The sequence below is a fragment of the Hippichthys cyanospilos genome, chromosome 11 (assembly GCF_059441005.1).
Source record: "Hippichthys cyanospilos isolate Australia breed blue-spotted pipefish chromosome 11, RoL_Hcya_1.0, whole genome shotgun sequence".
Classification (NCBI taxonomy): domain Eukaryota; kingdom Metazoa; phylum Chordata; class Actinopteri; order Syngnathiformes; family Syngnathidae; genus Hippichthys; species Hippichthys cyanospilos.
The window spans coordinates 19,468,230-19,495,945 of record NC_142379.1 but is presented as its reverse complement, the minus strand read 5'-3'; the positions used below and the strand labels follow the sequence as shown (position 1 = coordinate 19,495,945).

The 27,716-nt window shown below is 40.8% G+C and overlaps 1 protein-coding gene across 1 annotated transcript; it reads left to right on the top strand.

Annotated features, from left to right (window-relative positions):
• tiparp (TCDD-inducible poly(ADP-ribose) polymerase) lies at positions 1-26,107 on the top strand. The gene is made up of 7 exons (XM_088427416.1): positions 1-332; positions 1,175-2,161; positions 17,163-17,352; positions 17,609-17,796; positions 20,423-20,728; positions 21,743-22,000; positions 24,702-26,107. The coding sequence occupies exons 2-7, from the start codon at positions 1,200-1,202 to the stop codon at positions 24,889-24,891; spliced, it is 2,094 nt and encodes a 697-aa protein (XP_088283542.1). The 5' UTR covers positions 1-332; positions 1,175-1,199; the 3' UTR covers positions 24,892-26,107.
• Positions 26,108-27,716: the final 1,609 nt, after the last annotated feature.

Below are 27,716 nucleotides of genomic sequence, written 5' to 3'. Positions count from 1 at the left end.
AAGGAGAGAGGACAGACTGCACAGTTCTGCGTTTCATGTCACAGCTGAGCTGAGCTGAGCTGAGCTGAGCTCGGGTAGTTGTGATCGCGGATCACTTCGCTTTGCCAAACGGCTCAAGGATACAAAGAGACGAACGGACAATGCGGTAGGGGCAGAGCATGAGCACGGCGGGGGCAGTAGAGACGCACGACGAGCTTTACCCGGACTACCGTATCATCTGCGCACGGATACCGTGGAGCTCTCGGGCCAGGCTCCGCCGTTATGCCCACCAGTTGTAACCTCCCCAAGAGCGCCGAGACCTGAGTGGGGGGTGGGGGGACTTTCTTGCACAGGTAGGGGAGTATGTCTCTCGTTTTTTTTGTATGAACTTTGTACGTGCTCTTGTTTAGGGATAAAGTCGGTATCTGCGTAGGCCGTCAAAAGCCTCGTGCCAACCGAAGAAACGTTTCCCAAACGAATCGGGGAGCGACGCTAGCAAAGCGAGCGAAAGAAGGCAGCGCCCGGTGTTGTGATGTGCTGGTCTTTTGTCGCTTTTCCGCCGCAGTGGACGTCGATTGCGCGCGCGCGCGTGTGGTGGGCTACGTGCAACTTTAGCGACGACTACGCGGCACGTAGGCTACCCGGAGCTGCGTATCGGACTCCCGTGATCAAAAATACAGCGTCCCCAGAGGGACAGAGACGGTAGTTCCGTGTTACTGTCCCGATTGTTATCTTTCTTGGAGGCACAAGACCGGTTTTTGTAGGGCACAAAGAACGTTAGAATAGAAGCGCCATTATACAATTATCACAATGTAAACGAAGCCCCCCCAACTACCACAGTGCACGCGCACACACACACAGGGATTCGGTCATATATTTTCCGCTTCGGTTACCTTTTGAATAGCTCGTTTTTCTAACTTAGTGCTTGTACGAGGCCAAAACTGTTATAATGACGCAGTTGCAGGTACTGTTTGGCGTTTCTTCGTCGTGTCGCAGGTGTTCACACGCAGTACAGGTTTCGTTTTAGCACATAGATGGAGCCGGCTCTTTCCAGGAAAGGAAAGGCGAGTTTTAAGCGAACAGCCAAGAACCTTATTAATCATCTCTTTGCGCGCTAGGATGACTTCATCATGGGAAAAGGCTTAAGAGGCATTACTTTTGATGACGACCTCTTTTATCTCCTCTTTCTCCCCAGGACCGCCGAAGGTTAGCCGTGCAACATGGATAAAACTTTGCACATTGTCCAGAAATCCGCAGACGGTGTACCGACTGGGATCTCGCTAGATGTTAGCTTAAACGTAGACGAAGGGGAGGACTTTGCAGAACAATCGATCGTGGGACTCTCAGACAAAATACCTTTGGTGAAACCGTATTTCAAAAAGAAGCAGCGGAAAATAGACACCAAATGCCTTCATCGCGCCTTGGAGGAGCCTATCCTGAGCTCTCTGCTCAACGGCGACATGCCAGGGGACGGCGTGTTCGTGCCGCGGAATCAGGCCGGACGCACGCCGGGCAACCTTTGCGCGGCGGTCGCGGCCAAGCAGAACTGCATCGGCCCGGTGTGTGGACTCAAAGACTCGCCTGCCGCTGACGGCGCCGTAGCGGGGACCGGAGACGTGGAGATGGCTGATACTACTGCGGAGCTGGAGGAGACAGAGCGGCGAGGGGAGCGACCCAAGGCGAGCCTCAGGGCTGCGGGGAGCATGGGGACAATAACTTCAGCCAGCAGGGATGTACCTCCCATAGTCGCGCCCCAGGCCCTGCAACAGGACGGAGCCATCAAAAGCAATGACCGCTCATCTCACCCAAATATCCCCCCTGTTAAAGACTACACTACCCTGCAGGACTCTCACCCCCTACTCCTGCAAGCCCAGCTGCCTGACAAAGGCGTGCTTTTTCAGGATAAGAGTGAAGAAGCCTCACTGGACTTGGTGTTTGAGCTGCTCACTCAGCTTCAGTATCACACACACCAGTCAGACTCTGTGGACATTTGTGTGGATTTCCTCCAAGGACAATGTGTGTACGGCAGTGACTGCGCCCACCACCACACGGTCCTACCCTATCACTGGCAGATCCGCAGGAGCGATACTCAGACGTGGCAAAGTGTAGCGGATGAATCCCAGGAACAGCTGGAGAGGCTCTACTGCAACCCAGACAATGACCAAGTCAGACTCAAGTATCAGTAAGTGTCAGTCTCAATTTCATAGTGTTTGCCAGTAACTAGCCTTGTGTTACCTGCACCAAGCAGCTTGTGTTGTCACTTGGCACAAGTCTTTGTAGTCGGATGTGTTGTCTTCATGGTGGCTTGATATTCACTGAAGAATTTGTCCGTTAAGTTTTTTCCACATAGTAATACAAATTTTTCCATAGAAAAACAAAACATGTTAATTAGTGTAACAAAGCAAGCAAGTTTTTTGCTCTAAACCAACTTGCTGAGTTGTTTTTACTTAATCTTTAAGCTTTTGATCAATACAAGGGACAGCTATTTCTGTAAACATTTGATTGTTGAATATGCGAGAGAGCCATTTTAAAACAATCTTCAGTATTTGTGTTGGCAGCCCAACCTAATCCTGTTTCAAATTTGCCACCATGAATTTTTTCGTTCACCCTACTTTCCTTTTTTACAGTGCGGTTGTATGCCAAATGAAGTTTAAATACAATCTTACCTACAATTTACGTTCAGCATGAAAAATGTTAGTTTGACCAAATTAAGTTATCTGCAAAAAAGGTTTTCAGCCGTGTCGAAAGGTGGCAGATTAGGTGATATAATGAAGCTGGTACTTGTGTATAATCCATATAGTTTCTGTTCTACAAATAGTTTGTGTCAACATTGCGGCACTGATACATGATATGTACTGTAGATTTCTTGTACTGTAGATTTCGTTTGGGCAAATGAATCACATATAATGCTTTTGGAGTGCAGTTGGTTTTAGTTTCATCAGATGATGTCGTGTTGTAAGTATTTTTAAAGGATACGGCATGGTAAATGGATTGGTGCCAATGTCACGAACAACAGTGGTGCAGTAAACTGATATGCTACTTGTAGATGATAAGCAACTTCTCATTCAATATTAGAAACACTACACGCTTTCGTATTTGGATTCTCCATCGCTGACAAAACTGGGAGCTGACATTCGTAGTGCAAGAAGTCAAGTGTCCTTCACATATAAGTTTGGGTTGTATTTCATACATACGTAAATAGTGCCTTAAAAGCATTTAAAATACACATTTTTAGCCTCTAATTATCTGGGCAGGGTTGTTTTCCTGTTATCATGTGCATAGGTAATCTATCAGCTCCTCAACATATGACTTCCCATCTCCCCACTGTGATATTTGTGATTCATTTCCTGTAAGTCAGCCCTGTGCTTGGCTGCAGCTCTGTCCTAAGCAGACTTTAGAGCACTCATGGCAGAGCATGGTGAACTTCTGTGACCCCCCTGTGCGGTCACTGACACAGCCGCACTTGGCAGCTTCTATCCCTCCCTCGGTCATAGACATGCACACAATAGAGCACACACACGCACACACACCCACACACACACACACACACACACACACACACACACACTCACGCACACACTCTCCCTCTGCTCAGCACGCAGATGCTCACACGAATGAGAAGAGAGAAGCTCAGTGGCTCGCAGCGCTCACACGCACACAGTTTAGCAGACAGAGATAAACCTCTCTTTCACTCTCCACTCACACGCCCACAAAGTTACACACACGCACACACACATGCAAGTACTTGGCAAAGCACGGTGGGGTGACATAAAGGAGCATGCTGTTTCCTGCGGAACTGTACTGTATGCATGCATAGTCACACACAATGAGAACATGCACGGTGACCTTGTTCTAAATAAGAAAAGTACCTCTACGAAGCCGTTTGTTAATATTCTTTTATGTCCCATATGCAGCAGGAACAGTACATCTTAAGTTCATTTTTCTACACCTCTGCAATCCGAGTACAAGATCTACCAGAAATTTCTACGTCAGATTGTGTACTTGAGTTCTGCTCCACTACATCCTCATAAACATATTGTCAAACGTATTGTAACTTTGTCAAACAAAGTTTTTTTGTTTTTTTTAAAGGGTTAGTCATTTTCGTACATCTTGTTTTGGATCTCATTAGGCTGTGCAGGTGTGTCTTATGCACTGTAGTGTATCTCCCCCAATTTTAGAGCATGGTTTTATTATAGACCTTCATCACAGTGACTTTCTTATTTCATTTCTCTAGTTATACTTTTTATTATATTATGATTCTATAAGTGTATAAAGGTCCTCTACATCCCTAACTACATCACCTGGGATGAGTCCCACAAAAACTGATCTGTAGATTGATTACAGGAAGAGTTTGAGGTTCAACCCAGAACAGACTACATTGCGTTTCAGCTCTGCATGTACAAGTACACCTGACTTGTTGACTTCAACTGAAGCTCTATGCAAAGTGCTTTTCAAACAGGATCTGCACCTGATGATGTCAAACCAAATTCGGCTGTGAGTGTCTTCTGCCCTATTACCGCCAGACTGGCTCAGCTGGCTCTCGTGACAGAAAATGCACATGCCACATCCATTGGAGCAATGCCATTAAAGTGTTCCCTTTTATCATTCGATGTCATCACTCATCTTTTCTGAGCCATACATTTCTAGTCTTGTGCGGGTTTTGCAGGTGCAGTAAAAAAAAAAAAAAAAAAAAATAGAGAAACAAGTTTGGCTCTTGAGCTCAAGGCTTAGGTGAAACACATTCATTTCACGACCACATGATCTCTCACTAAAACATGACAAATACCTCTCCCAATGCCAACAACTTAGCAAGTTTGGCTAGTTTAGGCAGTCATCTCCAAATAGTAACGTTGTTATATTAAAGGGATGAGCGTTAGGTAGGGTGTTACAGCCTTAAAAAAACATTTTACGTTTCTTTCAACAAAGTTCCCAATAATTCCTTTTAGAAAAAATGTCCCTATTCCAAACATGTACAAATGTAATCTGACATGTACCTTTATTTCAAACTTGTACAGTATGTACTGTAAAAAAAATCCTTGATAAATTAACACACATGACTAAACAGTCACAGTTTTTCTCATGTATAGGGTATGTATAAGTCCTTGATAATGTTCTGCGTTATTTACTCCATTGTTTATCTTTCATAAACTTGTGCAGGATTGTAAAACCGCTGTCATATCAGGTTTTTTTGGGGTACAGAGGAACACGGAAGCCGTCATTTCAGGTTTTTTTTTTTTCAAAGATTTCAATGCTATTGTAGTTTTATAGATTTTCATCGCAGATGTCTTTGTTATTTTAGCTCAGGAAATGTTTTGCAGATTGCATCCAAATAATATACTCAATTTGCCTCAATCACTTAAAGCTCAGTTAATTACCAATTATCCACATCTTGTGTTTTAACTGTCTACAATTTTAGCCATCCTTGGAGAATGCCAGTAACCCCAGTCCTTAAAGTATACATGTCCATGCAAAAACCAAGCTCATTCATGTCAGAAAAACATGTTTTCCTTCTTACAGTGACTTCACACCCCAAATTGCCCCCCCCCCCAAAAAAAAAAAAAAAAAATAAAAAAACCCTCCAAAGAAGGACATTTCAGTCACTATGGTCACACTTCCTTCTATATAGAGGGAAGGTACATCAGTACAGTGGGCCCTCGGTTTACGAGATTAATTCATTCCACGGTTGGGATTGTAACGCAAATTCGCCGTATAGCGGGCAATCCAAATTTATGTTAATTAGCTAATGCGTGTAAAACGCAGGTAAAAAATTGTATATGCATGTTAAAAATTATCAAAATAGTGTAGTAAGTGCTACTTATATATAATATACACATATACAATTAAATAACATCATGAATAAAAAATATATGAAAGATTTATTTACCTTTGACGTGACGACCTTGTTATGGCCATATTCCCTAGTGAGGGTAGCCTAGCCTAGGCTAGCCTTCGTATTTCTTGATTTCATCTCCTGCTTCGTTTCCTTATAAATCAGGGGTGTCAAACTCATTTTTACTATGGGCCACATTGTAGTTCTGGTTTCTGTCAGAGGGCCGGTATGACTGTGAAGTCAAATCTTTTTTAAATGCTTTTGTAAAATACGCACCAAGTTTTGAAATCAGAGGCCGGCAAAAACTGATTGTGAATTAAAAAATGCTCGTATTTTCGCCACAGATTTTTAAACGTTAAAGACAACTTGCAAATTTGCTCTTTTAGCCAGAAACTTGAAGTCAAATCAGCATTTCACGGGCCACAAAAAATGATGTGGAGGGCCGGATCTGGCCCCCGGGCCTTGAGTTTGACACCTGTGTTATAAATCATCTTCTCTCTTTAACATCACTTGCAATCTTGGCACCCATGGTTAATCAATCCAAGTTTGAATTAAGCACAGAAAGGCACAAATACAATATTGAAAGCACTCTCACACGAGATAAAGTCTTTCGGCAGACAACTTTGTGACCCCACGCGCTGACCAATAGCAGACCAGCATCTTAGTGACTAGTGACGCCAACCAATAGTAAATCAGTATCTTAGGGAGTCCTGATGCCGACCAATAGCGGACCAGCATTGTAATGATGTAAGCAGCGATGCGTGTAGTGATGTATGAGCGCGTTGCCCCTAGTAGACGTCCGTGCACACTGACCGCCATGTTTGAGAAGAGAAGGTATTTTTTTAAGTCATAAGGTGAAAAAAATGGCATAAAGAGGGGACAAAAAAATATTGCGGTGCACATCGTAAGGTGAAAAAAAAAACGTAAGGCAGGGACGTCATAAACCGGGGGTCCACTGTATTGTGTGTATGTGAACTAACAATTACACATGTGTGAGAGCGAAGTAAATGTGTTTTTTCATTGGTTTACAATCAGCAATACTGTGACTTATGAGGAGTGTAGGACATATTTTAAGCATTATGAGCATTGGTGCATGTTCCAAACAAAACAGTTCTTCTATATTGGGATAAAAGCGGTTCAGCGCCGGTGGAAAGAGCTTTCAGACCTTGTCTTGGACTTTTCAAAAGTTCAAGCTAGCATAGAGAAACCAAAAAGACAATTTTGATTGAGCAGTGTCAAAAAATACATACAAATATCTATGTTAAATCAAGTTTTCAGATTTATTGACTTAATGAAAGTCATTTCACAAGACATAATACATTATTCCCATTTGTGGTTGTTGCATACAGTATACTTTAAAATCAGGTGGGTCAAAAATATCTCATGTTGGGTCAAAAATAAACCAAACATATCCTTGGTCAGTTTGAACCTACATTCTGGCTCATTTTGGATTTGTTTTGTACTAAACAACTTTGATTATTATGTCAAACTGACACTTGTAGCTAGTCGGCACAGTTTTGACCCAAAATTGTTGCAGTTTTTAACCCTGCTGTTTCAATGTTAAATTTAGTTGTGTTGGAAACCAAAGTTCAAATTATTCTTTTTGTACAGGGATAAATAATCACATGATAAATTTGTTGTTCACCATTCAATTGTGGTTGTAGCTAGTTTTTTATATATACTCTGTCACAGGTGTTGAACCCCAGTCCTTGAGGGCCGATACCCTGCATGTTTTCGAACCCTCTTTCTCTAACACACCCGATTCAAACGATTAGGATAATTTTCAATATCCTGCAGAGCTTTCTTTTAGGGGAGAGAAAACCAAAAAAACATGCAGGATGCTGGCTCTCGAGACTGGAGTTCGACGCCTATGCTATGTAAATAAATGGCCAAAAGCATAATCTGTTACAGAGGTTGACCTTTGAACAATGGTACATTTTGTGTGTGCGTGCGTGGGCATTTTGTGGTTTTGCAACTTCAAGAGTTGATCCTGTGACTTCATCAAAGTTCTGGTCCATTCAGCGCTTGGTTCTGTCAAAGGCTTTTGCTGCGCTAGCTGGGCGCCTCATCTCTTTGATGATGTTCTATAGAGGCTCAATCCGGGCCGGTCTATTCATGAGAGCATGCACATACGCACGTACTGGGTGATCAATGTTACCTCAGTCAAATGATAAAATCAAGCAGTAGTTGATTTAATGAGTTTGACCGTCGTTATAGTAACGCTGACACGTGTTGTCGTCTGCTATCTGAATCCAGCTTTGTGTTTCTGATGCCCATTGCTTTTTATATGCTACACTGTTCCCATGTGTGAATTATCTACAGCAAAGGTTAATCCCAGCCATATGATAAACAGGAATGAAGGGTGTGCTTGTTCCGCCTAAGTCATGAAGTCAGCACTGAGTGGGAATGTTGCCGTCATCACTTGTAGTTAGACAAGTTATGCAGTAATAATCCTCAGCAGTCCACTTGTTGGTTAACAGCACTATACTGCTTAACATGAACCCTTCTATGCAAGAGAGGGAGTCTGTACTTTTTGTAATTCCAGCCATGATTAGAACACAACATGTGATGTCAGATTTAGAAAACAGAACATCTCAAGCCCATTTCCTCTAATATCTGTGTGTAATAAGGGCATATTTTCAGACTTGAAAGACGGTCTGCTAATTCTTGCATGACCTCGTGACAAAGCGTGCGTGTGTGTGTTTGTGGGCGAATAAGAGCTAGAGATAGGGCTCTTTTGTTAGCCAGGTGATAAAAGGCTTGCTTGTCATTAACTGACATTAAGAGTCACAGAGGACTGAGGGCAAAGTGACCTGACACCACATTGTGTGTGCTTGTGTTGCGTGCGGTGGTGCGTGCATGCACGTACATGTTTTTTTTTTTAACCTTAAATCAGTGTAATTCGTGAATTTTCTATAACACTAATGATTGTCTCACCTTTTTCACTAATGCTGTTGTGATTATGTGCAAACATGAGTTGTGTGTTACTGTGCGTGTGTGTACACATTGAATACCAAGTATCAGCTGGGTGAGGTTGGGTGGATAGTCAAGAGTAGGAATGGGTAGGCAAACTCATATCCTTGATAGATTTTCTAACTCCGCAGAAGATAGATTTCTGTAACAATCCTTAATTAGTGCAATAAACTACAACATTTCCTATAGTTGTAAAAGCTACAGAATAAAATAGCTTGACTTACTGTTGCACTTACTTCTGCAGCGTGCTTAGGTAAATTATATTACTCAGGTTCAGTGTTTGCTGTATATTCTCACAGGTTGCCACTCCTAAATCCTAGCCGCCACTCCTTCAAATTTCTTGCAGGGCTAAACACTGGGACTGATTCATCCGTAAATATGCCCAACTTTACAGAATGCACTGATGACATTTTCATCTGGGCGCACTGCACGATTGCATGTTTTAACTACCACCAGAGTGTTTGCATGACATGCATGAGTGTTTGCATGACAACAGTCTTTGCTTTTTTTCTCACCCTGAAATATTATTTACCAGTGTGAAATGGCGTTGCGTTTCTCACCTGATTGCTAATATATACAGTGCTAGCTGTCAATTGAGACCCAAAACTTGAATATACGTTTGAAATGACCGAAAAGGACAGGTTGCCTGCTAATTGATTAGAATTTGCATAAAAGTAAATAACGTGCTTGGTTCTTAGTAGGCCTTATTGCTTTTTTCATTGGTTTGCAATCAGCAAGTAAGTTAGCTGTGTTACCCAGTGTGTAGGTTTTGTCATATCTTGGGTGAATTTGTTTAAATTATTATTTACTGTATTTATTTATTTTAGTTAATTATTCTTTATTATTATTTGTAAGTGTCAAGCCTTGAAACCTTGCTTATATGCTGCTTGTTTAAAAGAAGACCAATAAATACACGTTTGACAAACATAATCGTGATTTCAATATTGACCAAAATAACCATGCAGCCCTAGTAGAAAATCATTAAAGGTCAGATGACTGTTGAAAATAAAATAAAACCTAATCCATGGCTCTGAATAATATTCTTGTTTTTCAACATATTTATAGAAGACTAATTCAAAAGTGCTCCTTTGTGCAGCCCTAGTTTCTCCATATCTGCTTACACATGCTTGGACATGGCCCCTTTCCGTTGAACAAAATAATTTTCACATAAAATCCATGTCTTATGAAGTTACAGAACAATAGACCTGTTATCCCAGCTCCTGTTTGTTGCAGATAGTTCTCGCTACAATAGGGTCAACATAGCTCGGTTGTAAAGTGGTCACATACCAACCCAAAGGTTGTATTTTCCATTTCCTACCATCGTGACCATCTCTTGAGCAAGATGCGATGCTAGGGGGGGCACGGATGACTACAAGTAACGGGCTTAAAAGTTAATAATTAGGCCTAAAAGTTAACATTTGTTCAAAGTGTATTTGTATTGCTTATTGTCTTTTGTTAATGTTAATAGGATACCATTCCAGGTAAACTTACATATTTTTTTAAGAGATGATGATCTTATTTACAGTCACCGTGACAGTCAGGTTCCAAATAGTGCTTTATTCGTTCCATATGTATGCTGATGGTAAAGATGTCTTATAGTTTGTTTTCCTCTTATAACAAACAGCCCCTTAAAACCAACTATCCTCATAACTCTGGAGCTTAAACATAGAATGACTTTATTTCGATCTAGCTTTTTATTGCCACGAATTTTCCCCGAACCGTAGCCATGCCCTTCATTTGGGGCATGGCTGAAGACTCGTTTTATTTTATTATATTTTTTTTCTCTCCTCCCTAGTGACTTTGTTTTGGGTTAAGGTTAGACTGATGTCAGTTGGACAGATTAAATCTTTTGCTTTTTACAATCCAACTCCTTTTCAAACTGTTATACCAGAATTGTACGTTAACAAAATCTCATGATGGAAAAAAAAGTTGTTGATTGTTTACATACACTCAAAATAGTTAGTTTTGATCGCTAACCACACATCTCTTTTTCTGTATACGTGAGTGTGTCTCTGCCATAATGGCAAGTGAGGTAGGCATTGCTGTCACGGCACATAATGACATGGCTAAATACTGCACCGTTTCCTTTCCTTTCCACCTTAAATGTAACAGAATAAAAATATTGTGGCTCCGGTATGACAGCCATTCGGCCATCCGTTGTGATACTTCCATGAACATGAATGTTAATCGAGCCCGCTGTGTGTGATGTCACAGCGTTCTTTGCGCATGTGGGACTGTATTGTGCCATTTGGCGTTCACACACAGGTCACATATTGGTTGCATGTATTTGGAAATGTGAACCACCTCACGGGAAAATCAGATTCCACCAGAAAATTCCAAAAATTCAGAATTGAGTATTAAGCCCTGCAGTATGAAGTCTAAAGAGCTGAAGTAGTGGACACCCCGAACCATATGCTTAATGCTGCGAGGTATAGAAAAACAGAAACACTTCACACTAGCGCAGGCAGATATGATGCATGCTTTTCTTCCCCTTTTCCAAATGTTTTTTTCAGAATGTTTACACATTAGACTCAGCAAGATGCAGACTCGCCAAAGCCAAAATTTCACCTCCCAAAAACAATGACAGATCAGTTTAAAGAAAGGCCAAACTATTACAATATAGCGTCATGAAATGCTGAAATTAATGAATAAGGTTAATGACATTCTTCTAATTTGTCATTTCAAGTTTGTGCTCATAAGCTGCTCCAAAAGGTCAGCCTATAATCGTATCGACAAATAATGTTTGCCCTCACGAGTAGTATTACGTTGAAATAACGCCAGGTATCGGTTCAGTACAGATACAGTGGGCCCCTGGTTTATGAGATTAATCCGTTCAGCGATTGCGATCGTAAAGCGAATTCGCCGCATGGCGGGCAATCCAAACCTGTTAATTAGCTAATGTGTGTAAAACCCACTATATACATATTAAAAATTGGTATCAGAATAATACAGTAAGTGTGACTTTGTATAAAATATATGTATACAATTAACATAATAGATAAAAAATATATAAAGGCTTTATTTACCTTCAAGTCATGAGCTTGTTATAGCTTATTCCCTAGTGAGGGTAGCCTAGCCTAGGCTATCTTAGCCTTCTTCGTATAGCTTGATTATCTCCAGCTTCGTTTCCATACTAATTGTCTTCTTACTTCTCTCTTTAACATCACTAGCAATCTTGGGACCCATGGTTAACCAAGTTTGAATTAAGCACTAAAATGCACAATAAATACAATATTGAAAGCATTCTCACACAAAATAAAGTCTTTAGGCAGCCATCTTTGTGACCCCGTACGCCGACCAATAGCAGACCAGTATCTCAGGGAACCGTGACGCCGACCAATAGCGGACTAGCATTGTAGTGATGTAAGCAGTCACGCGTGTAGTGCGTGGAGAGCGCGTTGCCCTGAGTAGACAGCGTGCACACTGACCGCCATATTTGAGAAGAGAAAGTTTTTATTTTATTTTTAAATCATACAGCGATAACATTGGCTTGAAGAGGGGACAAAAAAAACTTCGAAGTCCACATCGTGAGGTCAAATAAACATAAGGCAGGGACGTCGTAAACCGGGGGTATCAATGCTCGCCTACCCCTACTAAAAACATCTTCACTACATTAACAAAACTGTACCCTAAAAATGACAACTTTAACCATCCTATCCAATGTTGTAGGACATAATTTTCCAATACTTACGCAAAGTTTGTTTGAGAGTTAGAAGGTCACCCATCTGCCAGCAAAAGGGGGTGTTTTAAAACATAACCTCTACGCATAGGGTATGAAAATGTGACGTTTTCAAGAGTGAGTGCCTATAAAGTGACCTTTTTGACTTCACTTTGTTTATGTGGGAACGTCTGTGTGTATCTGTGTCATTTCTTTTTTTTTTTTAATAAAAGCGGCATCCGTCAGCAGATCTCATCAACTGTTTTATTGAGGCATGACTGGATGAGGCTTGCATGTGTGTACATGAATCTGTCTGAAGAATGTATGCGAGTGAGTGCTCCCTTTTTTTTTTTCCTGTCTGACATTCACACAAGCATGACTGATGCTGGTATGCAGGTCCTTGTTAACTGTGTGAGTGTGTATGTGCATGCGTGTGTGTGCGTGTGTATGTTTTTGTGTAGCCGTGAGAAAATTGGAAGGCATATGTGTGCTTGGAGGGTCAAGGGTGGGAGTGAGGATTAGAAAAGCCATTTTGACAGTGCTATGAGTTTTCTAAACTTTTTTTTTTTTTTTTTAATGGTGGGGAAAGGCTTATTCTTTTTCCAGAAACAATCCCGCCTCGCCCTTCACACTAAAACTGAATGTTCAGCTGATTGGTCCACAGCAGGTTTGGTTGCCCTCGCCCACCCGGATCCTGCCTCCACACCTTCATCACACCTCGTTGAAGTCAGCAGAGGTTTTATTTTCATTATTTCAACATGTACAGTAATGCATGAAACTGGCCTTGCCAGAATGAGTGCCAAAAATGTCACCGTTTGATTAGCCTCCATGTCCAAAGCACTCCGTTTGAGTGCACTTAATTTAACTGGCGGAATTTTATTTTTGGACCATTACAAACCGCTCGGGAGCAGGAGGGCAGAGCTCAATGAAAGGTTTATGAAAATCACTGAGTGTCCTGTCTGTTGTCCAAATATTTGTCTGGTCGGGCCACACGGTGGGAGACACAAAGGGCATTTGAGAGGCGAGGAGTCTGCCTGTAAATGCCACAAATGTGCACTTTGTATACCGATCCAGCTGCATCCGGAGGCCTAATACAAACGGAAAGAAGGAGTCAATCAAAACACTGGAACAATTATGAATATGCTTTTATCTGAATCCACTTGCCTGTGCACTACATTTTCTCATATTTCTTTTTTGTAATCCAGCTGCACCCTTCCTCCTACTCTGTTTTTCAGTCCACAGTCACAGTTACAATTTATTTTCGGCCATCAAACATTTGGAAACTACTGGAATGTGGCTAGAATAATTGTTTGAATGTCCCTTTTGACTCTTCTGACCGCATATGTTTTGGATATTAATTCCAGTTTTACTTCCTCGTACAAACATTCATTCAGTCAGACGATGACTAAGTAGAAACAAGACTACAAATGCAGTAGTTGATTGAGAAGTGTGTGCAGGCATCTCATGTCGATTTTTTTGTTGTTCTTGTTCAGTAGCCAATAATTTAGATGTATTTGCATTGAACGCACTGGGCCATAACACTCATACATTTCATAGAAAGTGCATTTTAATCAATCATAATTAATGATTAATAATTCATTTCATGATTATAGCTTACAGCCTAATGAAAACTCATATTATATCCGCTCGAGAAATTTGAATATTAGATAATAATATTACATATGATACAAGACATTCAATAATGCATCCATCCATTATACTAACTAGGGCATGATATTGGGTCTTAAAAGTGAATTGCAATATATTGCGATACAGCGAATGCCTATTGCGATACGTATCGCGATATATTGAGCAATGTTTTTTTAAGAAAATATGGCATATATATTATTGACTGGAAAATAGAAATACAAAATAGTCAGAATTAAAAAATGTTATTTATTCATTTTGAAAACTGCACATGATTGACATCTATGATTCAGAACATAGTACAATATGAAATGTGATAGTAATTAAAAACAGAAATTATGGAATGGAGAATTTCTTTTTATACCTTTTTGGTCAGCTCCTAGCATCTTGGTGAGTTGCTCTCATAATTCTTTGTCACATTTGTGGAAAACAATTCCATTATTGACAGTTGAGTTTGACTGTTGCTGCCAATAGCACTAGTCTTGTCTGGCTCGCTGGATGGTTTGGAGTTGGACCACAGTTTGGACTGTGACACGCTGCGAGATGTTTTGGCTGAATGGTGACGTTGCATTTGTTCGTTGCTCCACCGCTTGAACATACTATTTGTTTGCAGTGGTAACAAATAGCATCCTTGTCCATGATGGTGTTTTTTTTTTGTTTTTTTTTTAAAGGCCAACGTGTGTCCATATGCTGAATTTAGCCCTATTACTACGGACCACTTCATACTCTTCTTTTTCTGCCATTTTTGCTCTTCAACCGTAAACCGATATGTGACATCACTCGCGTTGACAAAAACAAAAAATACGACAAAAACCGAGGAGAAATCGATTGTTATAATTTATCAAATAAAGTGAAACCTCAAGATACAGTCAATTCTGTACAGGTTTTTTTTTCTTCATATTATGAAATGTAATTAGCATATAAAAGAAACTAAACGAAATAAGACAAAACAAAACTTGAAATCTCAAAATTCCAGTTAGAATTAAACGCAACATGAGATTCTACTGCTCGTTAATTTGGCTGCTCGGATATTATTGCACTTCTCGGGAAGATGGGAACACATATGGGAGTTTACGAGGATTACTTTAACATGGTGAGGAATCCCAAGATACAGTATGACGCCAACAAATGAAACGAAGAAAAGGAATCTTCGTATCATAACGTTTTTTTCTCGCTGTTTTCCCTCCTCCTGCTGCCGCCATGTTTGCTTTGGAACATGGGCTTACTCGAAATGTAATGTATCATAACATTTAATGTGGTGGTTTTGAAGCGCTTGGAATTATTTACATGCAAAACATGATTCATAGGATGACGAAAATCATGATACGAAAGGAATGGCTTGATTAAAAATAAAATATTATGAAAATAAGGCGTTTCAAAACCAATACCCAATATATTGGATTGCAATATGGGTATTGCGTCACTTCGTATCGCGATGTATCAGTATTATCGCCCAGCCCTACTACTAACACACAGGTGTCATCCCCAAGGCCCTGGGGCCCGATCCGTCCTGCCACGTCATTTTCTGTGGCCCGTGAAATACTAATTATCACTTTAAATTCCCAGCTAAAATACAAAATTTGCGTGTTTCTTCAACTTTTACTTTTTTTTTTTGTCACGAATACTACTTTTGAACAGTTTTTAGCGGCCTCTGATTTCAAAGTGTGTCAAATTTATTTGACCTCACAGTCACAATGGCCCTACCGACAGAAAGTATAACTACATTGTGGCCTATGATAAAAATGACTTTGATACCCATGTACTAATGACTTATTCTCACTAAGGTCCTGGGTGTGCTGGAGCCTATTCCCAGCTGTCGTCAGGCAGTAGGCGTGGTACACCCTGAGCTGGTTGTCAGCATATTACATAATACATTTTCAAAGGATTTTTGATATGGAAATTTGTGTCCTGTGTCAAGTTTCTCTGTTTTGCTGAGTGTGAGAAGTGGTTGCGCATGTACCAGGTTATGAAGTGTGTAAAAATGTTTTTTTTCAGTATATCGCTAGACACTGAATATGCAGTACATTTGCACATTGTTTGAGAAGCTGTGTTGTGCCACTGTTAGCAAATGGTTGTAAAAAGTGACATAGACACATCACAGTCAATTTCTTTTTCAGGAATCAAACTCAATGGCCAATTAATTAACCTTATTGTTCTTGTTTTTTTTTTTTTTTAGTGTGTATGTGTGTATGACTCACCACTGTCTGTGGCGTAGCGTGCCAATATATAGTACCCATATTTATGCAAGTGTTATGCCTGACCCAGAAACACAATTTGCTAGAGGCCATATGGCAGACCAATGTAGATAAACTGTCACCCCCCCCGCCACATACCCACACACCCACCCACACGAACACAGTATGAGGTGATGACCCGTAGTTTTTGTGACAGAGTCAGCTTACGTCCTATCAAATCAAATACTAAAATTTTGTCATTCCAAAACCAATGCATGATTCAATTCGGATAGACTTGTAGATAATACTGTTAGTTTCGATGGTGCGAGCTCAACCTAATGAAACAAAAAGGATTACTCAATGCAAAAAAGCATGGTTTTGAATTGCATTGTAATATGAATATTTTTGTCCAATTCATTCCTCGATTCATTGTGCATGTGTCAATAGTATCAACCTTGTAACTATGGCGGCGCGATATTGGCCAAAAAATAAAACAAATCTTCTTAAATTTATAAATGAAAATGCTTGAATCACAGCACTGCGCTAACAACGAATCCACGCCGTAAGTTGAGGAGCCCTTGCATAAAGTTTAAGTGCATTGATTTGTGTTCCTTTTCTGGATTTAAATGTCACCATGAGCCAGTATTTAGATTTGATCTTCGTTGCCATTATGACATTCGTGGTTTTCCACTTGTTCACTTTCAAGTGATGGGTAAGTCTCGTTTTTGTTCAGGCTGACTCGCTGACTGAGCAGAGGTCTCGTCATGATGCTCTGAGACACCAGGGTTCATATGCGCGCTGCGTCAACCGTGACCATTTCACAACAGAGCCGCATAGCCTCTTGGATGGAAATTACCCAGATTTGTTTTCGATAACATCTTTATGTTTTGCTGTGTTTCAGGGGCTCGGTGTTTTCTCTGGACTTTGGAGCCATGCGGGTTTGCGACTTGAAGTTTGATCACGTCCGCCGGCTGTCCACTCCCCCCAATCCTCTCACCATGCCCGTGACGAACCCAAACCCCACCCCTAGCTGTCACACAGTGTGGAAGTACTACTGCAGAGACAACTTTGGCTGGAGGGAGTACTCTGAGGTGAGGCTCAATCATGACCACCAGGCCAAACACATTAACTCTGATTCGATCAATTGGTTAGCCAGCAGCTGCTGTAGAATCAATACATGTTCATCTGAATAGATTACACTATAACTTGTAACGCTGCTGCCACCATCCATTTGTATTTTTTCCAGTGAAATCATCAACTTCTTATTTGAAGTTAATTATCATTTCTCCATGCTCTATTGACTGCAAACAAGACTCAGCCATACTATGATCTTCTTTTCTCCAATAGCCTGTGGTGAGGCTTATAGAAAAGGCAACTCTAAGGGGTCTCAAGGAGGTGCGATTCATTACACTCCAGAACCAGTACATCCTAAACATCAGGGAGGGCTTCCAGCAGAACGCCATGTTTGGGTTCAGGCGTCAGATCAAGAAGCGGCCCATGTTCATGTCCTCAGTGATGCTCACACCCCACCTAGAGTAAGTAAAATATTCAACTTGATATGATCTAGCCCTTTGCACTCTTTAATATTCAAACCACACCATGTCACAAGCACCATGAAAGACCAGACCAAAACTTACTTGGCTTATGCTTTTAAAACATTTCAACTGGAGGTGAGAGAATTAAGATATTCTCAAATATTACAGAAATATTACAAAATGTTGCACTCAGAATCGCAAAGGTCACTGGATAGTCTGCGGTGCACACAAGTAAACGTTATATGCATGCTTATACATTTAAAACAAACAGGCACAACAGACCATTGGCACATAAGCCTCCACTTACAATTATTGGTTCTCGATCACTACACATCTGGTTTTAACAGCCTCTGTCTTTTACAGCCATTTAGCTTTCAACCTTGACACAATTGAAAGACACACGTAGAACTGTTAACATGGGATACACATTGGGTTGCCTGTGAATGATAGAATCCTGTATTTTATTACCAGAGGTCACCATGCATGACAGTGTTACAGTACCAGCTCCAATCTGAGTGATTCTTGGTCGGCTTAGTATTATTAGTTCACTAACATTGTCTGTGTAGCGAAAAGGCTCCTGCTGGCTCACATGTGGAAAATGGCACAGTCCAAGAGAAAATGGCCTGGGTGATACATAGATTTTTAATTTATTTTATTTATTTTTTTCACTTAATAATTAAATCCCAATATAATACGATTTTAATAATAATAAAAAAAAAAATAGAATTTCCTCCCCTTGTGCTGCGGTCCATTTGGCCCTCATGAGCTTCCGGAGCTTCTGCATTCCTATTGTTTCCTTCACACTTACGCCAAACAGAAAACTACCAGGAAATTTGAACAAATCAGAATTTTATTTATTTATTTATTTATTTATTTATTTATTTATTTATTTATTTATTTATTTTAATTTGGGGGGGGGGCTTTATTTTTAGGCAAAATGGCCCTGCCCTACAAGAAACCTAAACAGATTTTTTTCATGCAAAAAGTAAATATTAAAACAGTAAACCAAGCTGATTTGAGTGATCCTAAATCTATCTGCAGCCATTTACTCAAGTAATGTGATGATTCCCACCCTTTGCTGCAGTGATATTCCAAAAGAATGTGAAACCAGATTCAAAACAAGTGTCATCTCACCTCATTTGCAGAGTTTTTCACGTCCTCGGCAGAGCGCCAGTCATCTGCTCTCATCCCACACTGAGCGAATTAGAACGAGCTGTTCGTACAGGATTGTAGAGGACCTGGCAGCTCTGAAAAGGGAAAATGTAGGAGTGTCAGAGATGGAGGAAAGAAGATGAGAATTGTGGGTGCAGAGGACAGTGAGTGAGAGAGAGAGAGAGAAAATGAGGCACAAAGCCAAGAAAGTGAAAGATGGAGGGCGCTAAATGGTTTCCAGACTGGTTGAATGGAGTGTGAAAAGTGTCTATGAGCTGGAATTTGGAACGAGGGATTTTTGTTCCCGTGTGTTTCCAACGAATGCTGTGTCCCAAATGTCCAAAACAAATGTGTGCATGTGTGTGTGACAGGAACAGCCTGTGCACGGCTTAAAGGTTGAGGTCATTGGCTTGAGTGACACTCTCCTGCCTCTCCACTCTGCCGGCCCTTTGTTATTGTTTCATTTCTCAATTGCTTAGTGTCAATTCTTCCAAGCCCTGTGGGGATCGAGACGTCGATCGCTGTGCGAGATTGAGACCAGACAGACAGGACGAGAAAAACTGTCACAGTCACTTAGAATCAAACTCTCTTGACAGTACGCCCTGGCTCATATTCTTCTGGATGATGGCACAGGCTTCATTTACAGTGATAGTGTGAGAGGTTGACAGTTAAACCATGGCTAGTGACCCACGTGACAGACAAAATGGGGTTTTCCTGACACGGTGACTGCTTTGCAACAGGCACTGTATTCGTCTTTCTTTTCTGATGTTTGGCTTTCTCGGCTCTTTTTCACATTGCACCATCGTTAACGCCTTGAGGGATATTGTGGAAGGCCAGGCATGACCCATCATCACAGCAGAATAACCAGCATTTTAACAACAAAGCTTAGACTGTGAATGTGATGAACAGATAGACCAGTATTTTACTGTTCCAATCACTGGCATTCTGACAACCCTTTTTATACATGCAAAACTTTTTCATCTGTTTTCTTTAGTCCTTTAGGGTCGTCACCAGTGTGTTAGACTAAACAATCAACCCATCACACTCACATTTTAGCCTCAAATAAGGCTAGGTTCACACCGCTGCCTGAAGTGATTTTTTTTTTTTTTAAACAAACTGTGACTTTTGATTGTAAAATCAACTCATTGCTTACCTAATCATTGTTAGCAAAAATTAAAATTTGCCTTGTTTTGAATCACAAACCCCTTGTTTGACCTCAACAAATTTCATCGTATGTATTTAAGAATACAAGGTTATGTTATGAATTCATATGTAATTAATAATGACTATTTACTTGTCTAAAACGGATGTAAATGGAGACCTTTAACTGGTACTGCATGTTGCTGTTCATGAAATACCTTGGCCTTTTTAATGAATAGCGAATCCATTTTAGCTTGGATACAAGCAAGTTGGAGATCACCGTAAATATATATAATTGGGTGGAATGTTAAGAATATTTCTGTCTCTTCTTCAGGACTTTGGGTGGCATCTCTTCATCTCCACTGTCTAGATCTTCCACGTCTTCCTCATCCGCCTCTTCAGTGGATCTCACAGCGTCGCATCCACTCTCCCCGACAACCACCAACCCGACAAGCCTTTTCCCTGAGACGTGGTTGCCCATGGCGGTGAGCCAAGACTTCCTCCAAGTGCCCGTGTCCCGTGATGACCGCAGCTACAGGACCGTGTACAGCTTGTTTCACAAAACGGTGGCAGAGACCAAGTTCAGGATCATTAAGATACTCCGGGTACAAAATCCGTTCCTTTGGGAGAAGTACAAAAGGTGAGTTTTGGATTCAGCAAACAATTCATCAATCACACACTTCCTCAAAAGTTGGATTTTATCGGGTTGACAGAGTACTATTTTCAGCAGCATTGCATGTATTTCTATCTTTTGCTGTGACTAGAGAAATGCAATTTATCAAACCTCTTGTCCATATCGTTGTTGCTGCCGAAGAACTTGCAAGCATTTCACACTCAGCTGGATTCTCACAGAAATGTGAGTACATAGTGCAGGATGTGAAATGCTGCGAAGGGGAAGAGGAAGAAAGAACAAACGAAACTCGCCCCGGTGGGGCTTCGTGAGAACGAGCTGGCGTTTGTGTGCGAATAAAGCGGATGGAGTGATGTTTAGGTGATGGTGATGTTCCGTTTGTGAGCACAGTGAGCAAGCCGCTGCGGTCGGAACTGGGCGACGCGCGCGCACACAGACTGGTACCGCAAGGGTTTCACAATGACTGACGTTGTGTCATTCTGAGAGTGCGGCCCCTTTCTGAGCATTATTTGATTTCAACCCTCACTCCTGTTTTGACCAACAACTCCTTCATAGCACGTGCGCGTGTGTAGACATTTGGTGAAGGCTCATGCTGGATTATGCGTCTTAAAGTTTGATGTCAGCAAACTATAGTGCATACTGTAAACAGTAAACAGCATACAGTATACAAACGGGGCTGTTTGGATGCGTGCCGTGGCCGTCTGTGTCAGGTCACAAGCTTCAGGATCACGGGAGGTCATGCCTGGGTCACCGTCGAGCTGGCTTTCGCCTGCGCGTGCCTGATTGATCCGCTCACATAAAACGAGCTGTGTGCGTGTGCTGAGCAAGAAACGGATTAGGCTCAATGTTCTTACTGGTATTAGTGCAAGCAACTTTTGGATTCAAGCTTTTTGCTAATTTAGTTTATCATTTGTATGTTTTTTTTGGATCTTTTTCAATTTGTCTTTTTTCTAATCTGTGAATGCAAAACGTTAAAAGGGAATTAGATTCTGTGTGACTGAACCTCTTTGTCCACTCCAACAGGAAGAAGGAGTACATGTCCAGGCGTATGTCTGAGATGGACCGGCTGCTGAGCGAGCGTCACCTTTTCCACGGCACCTCAGCAGACGTAGTGGAGGGCATCTGCAAGCACAACTTCGACCCGCGGGTCTGCGGCAAACACGCCACCATGTTCGGCCAGGGATCCTACTTTGCCCGAAAGGCCGTCTACTCGCACAACTTTTCCAAGCGCTCGCCCAAAGGAGTCCACTGCATGTTCCTGGCCAAAGTGCTCACTGGCAGGTGTGTTCTATCATTAAATCCAGAGACTGGATTTTTTTCTTTGGTGTCTAATTTAGGGGAGAATCGCCTTTTAGTGATTTCAAAGGGAAAATTTGTTATACATAAGCATAGCATTAGCAGAGTGCCATTTACAACACTAGCTTGGTCACTAATTTGGAAGAATAACAGATGTGTGTTGAGACTGACCTGATGGTACTGAGTGGGGATGGGATGAAACACAAATCCCACGAGATAGGATGTTTCACGAGATTGAAACTACGAGCAAGACGAGAGAAGCAAAGTTTTTTCCATTTCAAATAATGCCCAGTATACATTTTTCAGTTTTCAAAGTTTTCTTTTTATTGGGCAAAATGCAAAACGTAAACAAGCTAGCGAGAAAATGCAAACATAAACAGTATGCAGCTACAGACTGTGCTAAAGGCTGGCAGGCGGCACCAATATCTGCAAGTTGTTATTATTGACGGGGATTCTTATTTTAACGACCGGTATTCATAATATATGCAATATGTTATCAATCTGGCGGCTAGCACGTCCGCCTCACAGTTAAGGGACCCGGGTTTGAATTCGGCTGGCTCCGGCCTTCCTGTGTGGAGTTTGCATGTTCTCCCCTAGCCTGCATGGGTTCTCTCTGGGCATTCCGGCTTCCTCCCACATTCCAAAAACATGCATGGCAGGTGTATTGGACATACTAAATTGTCCTTAGGTGCGAATGGTTGTTTGGTCTCTCTGTGCCCTGCAATTGGCTGGCAACCAGTTCAGGGTGTCCCCCGCCTACTGCCTGAAGTAGCTGGGATAGGCACCAGCAAGCCTGCGGCCCTTGTAAGGATAAGCGGCTCAAAGAAAATGAATGGATAGATCTTATGTTCACAACTCTATGATATTATCCATCCATTGTCTTTCGCCGCTTATTCTCACTAGGGTCACAGGCTCGATGGTATATATCCCCAGCTGTGTTTTGGCAGTCGGTCCCTTCTGAAGGTTTCTTATTTTCCCCATATGGGTTTTTCGAGTTTTTCCTTCCTTTTCTTTGTTCAAGGGATGCCGTTGTGTATTTGTGATGTTTTGTGTGATGATTTCTGGTATTTCTCTTCACCTGTAAAAGCTTTGAGACTGTGGTGATCCGGGCCTGTACAAATAAACTTGTCTTAACTTCACTTGACTAGACCCTGGACTGGTCGTCAGCCAGCCAATCGCAGGGCACACGATGACTAACAATCATTCACACACACAATTTGGAGTATCTAGTATCCCTACCATGCTTTTGTTGGAATATAGGAAGGGAAAAGGCCAGGCCAGGAATACCTCAGAGGCAAGTGGGAGGCAGACATGCTAACTAACCATCAGTCTTCCACCATGCCGCCCATAATACTGTATATTATTATGATATATATCTAATACTGTATCATATAATAATAATGATGATGATTAATCATATATGTGTTGGTAATATTATGTCGGCGTGGTTGTGGTCAAGCTTTGTAGTGTGTTTTACTGTCATGCAGCACATTCGACTGTATTCCATTGCACATGTGGCACAGCACCCCCTACCCCACCACCCCCTCGAAAAAAATCTCACGGTCTTTTAATCTTTTGAGATCTCTGACCAGTGATGTAACGAGATCTCGTCATCCTTGGTACTGATATGTGGAAAAAAAATCTCAAGGGGCAATGATTCATCAATTAATCGACGACTACTGGATTGCCAAATTAATTGATACTTATTTGGAATTACTCAGTAAATTATTTCAAGGCCTAAAATGTTCCAAATGCTTTGAATATTCCGCTTCCTGAAAGGAAATGTTTTTTGATATCCTTAGTCCCCTATGGAAGCAGACAGACTTTGTGTTGAATAAGACTAAGACATTTGCAAACATCTCTTTAAACAACAAGACATATGGAGGAACGATACAGTTTTATAATTTCTGTTGTATTATTCTGAATGTTTTTATAATGCTTTGTTAAGCCCCCTATGACAACAGTTGCTATTGTGAAAGCACTATATAAATATGTGATGATTTTCTTTAACTATGGACAACAACGTTTTGCCAATTGTCTGATATTAAGGACCAAATGAGCAACCATATTACAAATAAAAATATTGGAAGCATTTTCTCCACTCACCCAAAAAAAAAATTCCTGTTTTTTAATAGCGATGCAACTGTTTTTAATAGAGATGCAAACCAAAGATTTTTTAATCAATCAATGATTTTATTAAGAAGTTGAAGGCCTAGAAAAAATTCACAACATTTTGGCCTACTTACTCCCTGTCAGCAGATCTACCACCACAAAGTCAAATATTCAAGACAATTCAGCTGTACATTGATGTTCACGCTAATGCATTTAAAGCGGTAAATGTCCTCGATGTAATCTATTTTATTCATAACCCAAGAGAGGGGCGCAAAGATTTATGGTGTACGGCTCCTTAGGCTTGCACAAACATAGTGCTTGCGTTAAGGTGGCCTTCTTATACTTTCAACAAACAAGGTTCATGTTTTTATATGAAGCCACATGCTCTGATGCTTATATTATTCAAGCTTCCTTACACACACAAAAGAGCGGCAGCCATGTCATCATTAAATTTAGACGAGTCTTCTTCTAGATGCTGAATTATTCCGTAAGCCTCCAGACAGATGTTTGTCTGAAAACCGCGTAATGCTCTTAATTGTCCACATGAACTCAGCATGCCCTCGTCTCTGCGCAGGTTTACTGTAGGAAACCCTTCAATGCGGCGACCACCACCCATCAGCCCCCGTGACGCCTCCAGTGACCTGTATGACTCCTGCGTGGACAACTGGGTGGACCCTCAGATCTATGTCATTTTCAACGACGACCAGAGCTACCCATACTTCATCATCCATTATGAGGAAGTACCCAGCACGGTGGCCCTATGAGCACATTTTTTGCTTAAACACGCTCAAGTTGTTAGCCTCACCTACAGTAACTCCACCTAACAATTTTAAACACTTTCTAAGAGATGCTTGCAATCAAAGCTGTCAACTGGATTTAACCGGACTGGGCTCTGCAGTCAAGACCCACAGACAAGTCCAAACCGGACTCAACTGGATACAACTGGACCGTTGAGGGTCAACAGTCTATGGCACTCCCTCAGTACGTTCACATGCACTAGAAAACACCCAAACGACTAGGTTACTTAATACATTTCAATTCTAGATTTGGATTGAAACTCTTTTGCTCCTTTCACACTTCACTCTGTCCAAAACTGGATCATGTTATATTCGCGGTTAGAAGTGTACATCCAGTACATGGACAGTAGGACCGGCTTCTTGAGGAATGTGTGCATGGAAACGTACTGAGCATTCAGATGTGGATGGCAGCTGGCAACAGTCGTGCTTGGCTGAAGTCTTAAACCGCGTTTAGTTAAATAGAACGTTACAAAAAAAAATCAAATGTTCTCACCTTTGTCTTTTTGATTTAGTTTGGCTGTAAATGAAGACAGGTCCATTGTAGTAAACGTCTGGTATCTTGGACTTTAGTATTTCAAGGAAGCAGCAAGCAACCAACAAAGGCTTCCAATAACTCGGACCACGCTGTTCGTAAGAAAGGGAAAATAAAAGAAAAAGATTAAAAATTAAAAAAAAAAAACCTTGTGTGTTTTCCCAGCTGCTGGCCTGTGTGTTTTTCAAGTTTCAAGTCGACATGTTGCGTGTTTCTATTTAGTGGACATAAATCTCGGGGCCTCTTCGGTCAATGGATGGCAGTTTTGAGGAAGCCTTTTTTTTTTTTTTTTTCCAAATGGACATCTACGTACTGTAAGCCTTCAGGCGGAGGACTCATACAAAGTTGCAACTGTTCCTGGTCAGTGCCGTTTCCTTGGCGCTGACCACTTTAGTTTCCAAAAGGAGGGAATTGAAGTGTGTAGTTTTAATGCTGAGGCTGCAGCAACGAAACGTATCCCTCTTTTGCTCTCTCTCATTTTTTCTTTGGCTCTCTCTGATAGCTTCTGTTCAGAGACCAGGCAAGTTTGATTGAGACAAACTGTACAAATGTTCTTTGTTTATATTTGAACTTGTGTGCCTTTTGTTCATAAAAATGTTTATTTATGTTAGTTTAATGTAACATTGATTGAATAAAAAATGGAAAAGCAAATATGCATGGATGTGATTTATTCTAATTCGTGATGTGTTCGTGATGAATTTTGCACTTTTTGGAGATTCGGTATTTCAAGAAACACAGTTTGACACATATGAGGACATATAGCATAGAGGCCACCTATATTATGTAACCTTTAAGTAAAGTGCTTTAATTAGGATGCTTCCGATTTCACCGTATTGTCTTTTTACCATTTTTGAGAAGAAATTTGTTGTTTTGAACTGAGTTCAACTAATGCTTTACCTGAATTTTAGTCAAATAATTAACCTAACATTGAACCACTGAATCCCTCAAATCTGTGAACTCACTCACTGCCATTGTTGCCTATCAATGTCAAAAATCCATTTTAACTGGGCTGACAGTGAACAAGCTAAGAAATAAAACAGGACTCAGAACATTTGATAATCGGACAGATTTGTGAATGCAGTTAACTTTTGAAGTTTGAATTGAATCAGTGCCTAAAAAACATTCACTCAAAAATAACATCTTTACTACTTCTGACATTGACATAAAACAATAAATAAACTAAGTCAAGGGTATTTGGATATTCTTGGGAGGCAAACACTTTCCTCACCTGCTCCTTTTTACAGTCTTACATTATGTATGATAAACGATGCAGCTGTCATGTTAACTATTTAAAAACCTTTAAAATGTCCTTGCTGTGACGCTATACACTCAGAGCTTGCTGAGAGAATTCATAGAGTGAATTCTGGATCCTTTCAGTCAGTTGAGAACCCTTCTCCACCCCAACACACACCCTTTTTGGCTCCCCACCCAAAGCTGTTCCCAGCGGGGTATGACGTGAGCGCTATGTCTAATGCGGTCCAGGGGGGGAGCGCCGTCTGTCCCGGCACAACAGCACAATGTTGTTGACATTGAGGAATAGAAATATGTCCAAAATCCAGAGTGCGTATTATATTGTAGATTTTAAAGCTTGAAATACCAGAGATTGTATGGAGAACGAAACATGGTTTTGACACATGCAGTGGGATCAGACTTCGTCCTGAGCTGTAATGTTTTTAGTTATTTTCATAAAATATGAAGGGCAAAATATTCAGTAATTTCCTGGATATTACACAGTTACATTGCTTCAGGACAGTGACCAAACTTAACTTTACCCTTGTAAAAGCACTCATTATAAACATACTTAACAATCAATATGTTACTTCCGTGCTGAAAAAAGGTTCATATAAAAGTTGACATTTTAACATTTTAGTCTAACAATTATGGTTTGTTAAATGTAAATATGGTAATTAAATCACAAAAAGTAACAAAATCCATGATTGACTTTGAATGGCAGGTTACAATTGAATTTGCTGTTAACAGCAAAACGTGTTAATTTTATTGCACTATATATATATATATATATATATAGACTTTTATGTTTGTAGACTCTTATGTTTATTTAACAATGTAACATTTTGTGATTTACTCAATATTTATACTTATTAATATACTTATACAATAGTAATAGTCTGGCATAATTCAGTCCAGCACTGAAAATTCAGTCACAATTTTTCTCATGTTGCAGGTTTTCATTTAAATTTCTTTCCCCATTCTCTTTTATGTTAATTGTTCTTGTTTTAATAGGACTGAGTTTTTTATT

Bases quoted from the DNA above. Each gene is read 5' to 3' on its own strand.
- tiparp (XM_088427416.1), top strand. From the start codon at position 1,200: ATGGATAAAACTTTGCACATTGTCCAGAAATCCGCAGACGGTGTACCG. The intron at 20,729-21,742 runs GTGAGTTTTGGA...CCACTCCAACAG, and splicing joins CTTTGGGAGAAGTACAAAAG to GAAGAAGGAGTACATGTCCA. The intron at 22,001-24,701 runs GTGTGTTCTATC...GTCTCTGCGCAG, and splicing joins GCCAAAGTGCTCACTGGCAG to GTTTACTGTAGGAAACCCTT.